The sequence below is a fragment of the Raphanus sativus genome, unplaced genomic scaffold (assembly GCF_000801105.2).
Source record: "Raphanus sativus cultivar WK10039 unplaced genomic scaffold, ASM80110v3 Scaffold2271, whole genome shotgun sequence".
Lineage (NCBI taxonomy): Eukaryota > Viridiplantae > Streptophyta > Magnoliopsida > Brassicales > Brassicaceae > Raphanus > Raphanus sativus.
Window position 1 is genome coordinate 1 of NW_026617580.1, and position 4911 is coordinate 4911.

At 38.8% G+C, this 4911-nt stretch overlaps 1 protein-coding gene across 1 annotated transcript; it reads left to right on the forward strand.

Moving 5' to 3' along the window:
* Positions 1 to 2647: 2647 nt before the first annotated feature.
* Positions 2648 to 4911, forward strand: LOC108816959 (cyclin-dependent kinase D-2). Its single transcript, XM_018589529.2, has 6 exons — positions 2648 to 2819; positions 2909 to 3207; positions 3280 to 3388; positions 3989 to 4114; positions 4211 to 4446; positions 4529 to 4911. Exons 1-6 carry the CDS (start codon positions 2718 to 2720, stop codon positions 4683 to 4685), a joined length of 1029 nt encoding a protein of 342 aa, XP_018445031.1. The 5' UTR covers positions 2648 to 2717; the 3' UTR covers positions 4686 to 4911.

The following is a 4911-nucleotide window of genomic DNA, read 5'->3' on the forward strand; positions in this document are numbered from 1 at the left end:
GCAATTGGGTAATGGTGATGATCGGGATCCTGAGCAGTCGCGACAAGGAGAACTCCACCATAGACATTCTTGAGGTGTGTTCCATCCACAATGAGGACTTTCCGCATCGCCCGAAACCCTTCTATGCTAGCTCCAAGGGCAAAAAACAGGTACTTGAATTTGTTTTCCTCATCCACTACCACACTACTTCTTGTGCCAATATTTTTCTCCTTTAGCATGTGTAGATAACAGTTCAATAAAGTAAAACTCTCTTCTGGACTTCCTCTCACTTCATTAGCAGCTTCTCTTTTTGCTCTCCATGCCGTTGTGTATGATACTGCCACACCAACCTTGCGATGAACCAAATCGATAAGAACTTTGGGAACTGGTGTGTCAAATGTACCAGGATAATCTTTGGCCAAAAGAGATGCACAGATATGTGCTGTGCCTTTCCTTCTATTACGCAGTGTTCTTGTAGTAACAACAGAACATGTATGCTGCTTGATGTAGCTTCTAACCGTCCAAAGATCTGAATTATGCAAATTTGCAACTCGTACAAACCACTTACATCCTTCTTTGGCTCCTCTGCATTTAATCACAAATCTCTTAGCATCCGACTTAATGATATCAAACTCAAAACAATTCTGATGTGCGGCCGTCTGAATATGAACTTTTGCTTCCTCCTTGGTTCTAAATTCTTGACCTAATTCCAAATCAATACCATCATCCCGTGGCTCACACACAGCAACATGCACCTCAATTCCTTCTTGAAGAGTTAGCACACCACCAGTACCTTCATTATCAGTTGCATCATTCTCAGTATGATCTTTATCACCAGCCTCGATATCAGTTGCCTCTCTATCAGTAGTCTCTCTATCAGTGGCTTCTCTATCAGGCAGTGTTCTAGTAGTAACAACAGAACATGTATGCTGGTTGATGAAGCTTCTAACTGTCCAAAGATCACCATTTTTTAACTTTGCAATTCGCACAAACCACTTGCAGTCTTCTTCTTTGGCTCCTCGGCATTTAACCACATATCTTTTTGTATCTGACTTAATTATATCAAACTCAAAACATTTCTGATATGAAGCAGTCTGAATAAGAACTTTTGCTGCATCCTTGGTTATAAATTCCTGACCTAAAACCAAATCCATACCATCATCCCGTGGCTGATACACACCATCATGCATCTCAATGTCTTCGTCAAAAGTGAGCACACCACCAACACCTTCGTTACCAGTTACATCATTCTCAGTACCATCTTCATCACCAGCCTCAAAATTAGTAGTCTCTCTATCAGCAGCCTCTCTATCAGATAGACCAACATAGACATCATCTGTTTCATCATCCTCTTCTGAAAGTTGCACTTCTTTATTGCTGAACTCCACATGTAGAACATTTCTACACATCTCGTGATTTACTTGCAGTAGATAACCAAAAACGTCTTCATCATTCCGGATATATGATGGCTTGTACGAATACAATAGCATGGGAAAGTAACTAATCTTCACTTCCATCTTAGATTCATCTACCTTTATCTTTCTGCAAATACCACCAACCAAACCAGAGTAAGTGACCTCCTCCACTGATTTCTTCAACACAATCGTGTGAATTTCATCTTCTCCATCACCATCTCCCGAGACCCATTTTATTTCAGCCCCATCCTTCATATAATATCCTCCATAATCAAAACATAGAATTGTGCAATGCGGATTCTGCATTTTTCCTGAAATAAAATAGAAGTATAATTATTAAGAAGTTTAAAATTGATTGTGACACCATATTATCTTATTTTACTAATACTAATTCATTTCAGTACTATACATAGTAATACGAGTAATACTAGTCGAACTTGTCAACATAGTAATCCCAGTAATACCAGTAAAACTATTTTGTCTTAGTAAAATTAGTTATCTTAGTAGTACCCAGAATCTATTCTTCAACTAACTAATCATCTTTTAAGGACGAAATTGTTAGGATGTTACATTACCCATAATGTGTAATTCATCCTAATGAAATTACACACAAAAAAACATCAAAACGGACATAAAATATACCTAAAATCTATAGACCTAGTTTTCAAAATCGTTTTTAAACTCACAAATTTTCATCGGATCTTCTTGTTTTTACAGTAGACAAGATATACAGTTGATATTTCAGCAAAAGTTTCATCAAAAACGGATATAAAATATACCTGAAATCCATAAAAATAGTTTTAAAAATCGTTTTAAAACTCTCAAATTTTCATCAAATCTTACAGTGTTAACGTTATCCATCATATACACGTTATTTAAATGTAAATTTCACAAAAAAAAATCATGGAAAACGAACCTGAATTATCTGTTTTGGAGCTTCAAAAATCGTCAATGGAGGAAAAAGAGAAAACGATGAAGAAGGGGAGAAGGAGACATGTGGGGCACAAAAAATCTGATTGGTTAAGGTTTCTTTGTGGGCCATATAGGTGGTTGAAATATGGTTGGTATTTAATTGGAGAATAAAGAGGATGAAAGGGAGAGGGAATGATCGAGATGTGTAGAAAGGAAGGAAGGAGAGTAAGGTAATTGCAAGGAAAAGGGAAGGATAAAAGGGTTAGTATGAATAGGGAAGGGATAGTGTGAATATTTTTGAGAGGGCATGGGGTATATAGAGTTAATCTCCGAATCAAAGTCCTTACTTTAACTAAGCCCTCGTCTTCCCAGTGCTAACAGCAAACCGGAGTTAAAAAAAACAAAAAGCCAATGTCGAAATCAGGCGGAAACCAACCCGTAGATCGATACCTAAGACGCCAAGTACTCGGAGAAGGAACATACGGTGTCGTTTACAAAGCCACCGACACCAAGGTCACTCGATCAATCAGATTCAAAACCCTTCCCCCCAAATTTTCAATTCCTCATCTGCTTTGATTTATAAAAATCTTCGATTTTTTCAGACTGGTAAGACAGTAGCAGTGAAGAAGATTAGGTTAGGAAACCAGAAAGAAGGCGTCAATTTCACGGCCCTCAGGGAGATCAAGCTCCTAAAAGAGCTGAACCATCCCCACATCGTCGAGCTCATCGACGCCTTTCCTCACGACGGGAGCTTGCATCTCGTGTTCGAGTATATGCAGACGGATTTGGAAGCTGTGATTCGTGACCGTAACATCTTCCTTTCTCCTGGTGATATCAAGTCTTATATGTTGATGACCTTCAAAGGTTTAGCTTATTGTCACAAGAAATGGGTTCTGCATAGGTAACACCTATACAGCTCTTTCTTCTAAGTGATTTTTGAGTTCTTGATTAGTTTTTTTTGCCTTTGTTTTAGGGATATGAAGCCTAATAATCTACTGATTGGAGAGAATGGTTTGTTGAAGTTAGCTGATTTTGGCTTGGCGAGAGTATTTGGGAGTCCCAATCGGAGGTTTACTCATCAGGTTCATCGATTCATACTAAGCTCGATGTTTTTGTGTGTTTGAATTTGCAGCTTGATTAATCTATCTATTGGAATGTTCTGATAAAAATGAAGGCTTGATACAGAGCGTTGAGAAGACATGATGAGTGTTTGTTTTCCTGTTATTGCATATTCTTATGTTGTTTGGTTTTGGTGAGGTGTGAAAGATTGGTTGTTCGAACTTACATACTGTTTTGTTATTTTTATTGACGTTTTATGCTCTTGAAGATATTTGTAGACTTGGATCTTATTGGTTTGAGCTGGCAGCTAGATTATATTAATCTAGAATTTGTAATTAGTGTGTTTGGGACCTCGTGATGATTTATTGAAAGTCTTGTTGGGACGTACGAGCATTGAGAAGACATCATATGTTTTTAGTTCCGGTTCATACATATACTTACCCTTTCGGTTTTGTGTGAGGGGAAAGATTGGCGGTTGCCAGTCACTAGATACCCTTTTCTGGCCTATGAACCGTATTTGACATTTGTAACTCCATAAGAGGCTGAGATTGAGTGGTTGTGTAGATACATCATTTGGCTTGTATAGAAGACTCGTAAATAAAAGAATGTACTTATTGTAACAGGTATTTGCGACGTGGTACAGAGCGCCTGAGTTACTGTTCGGGAGTAGACAGTATGGAGCAGGAGTTGATGTCTGGGCTGCAGGCTGTATCTTCGCTGAGCTATTACTTCGCCGACCCTTTCTACCAGTACTGTCTCAAATGATCTGTGCTCTTCAATACTTCGGGATTGTCTTTTTTTTTTAATATATATATATCTTCATTGCTTTACTTTGCTTTATTCAGGGTTCTACTGAGATAGATCAACTGGGAAAGATCTTTCAAGCTTTTGGAACTCCAACACAATCCCAATGGTCTGACATGATCTACCTCCCAGAGTACATGGAGTTCTCCTACTCACCAGCTCCACCACTACGTACCATTTTCCCTATGGCAAGCGATGACGCTTTGGATCTTCTATCCAAAATGTTCATCTACGACCCACGCCAACGGATCACCATACAGCAAGCTTTGGACCACAGGTTAATATATATAGCTTATTGAAAAAACTCAGGACAATAACTCCCATTTTATCTCGCTGATATCGTCGGTTTTGTTCGTCAGGTATTTCTCGTCTTCTCCATCACCAACCGAGCCAGGGAAGCTTCAGATTCCAGCTTCGAAAGGAGACGCCCTTGAACCAAAAGCCTCTGAGCAAAAGAGCCCTGCCGTGCTGTCACCTCCTGGAAAAATGAGGAGAGTGATGGGTCCTGAGGGATAATACCTGTGAGGGTCTGTCTTCAGTTGTGGGTAGTATATACAGTTAATGGCTTTGATTGGATTTTGCAGTAACTCTAGCATTCTGAGTTTTGTAATGCCTTTTTTTCTGCAAATTAGTTACCAGTCAAAACTTAACAGAAAGAACAAAAGGCAAAAAGAAAGAGAAACAATCACACTCTCATTTTTCGGGGCAGAGCAATTTATAGTGAGAGATTTGCTGTATTTTA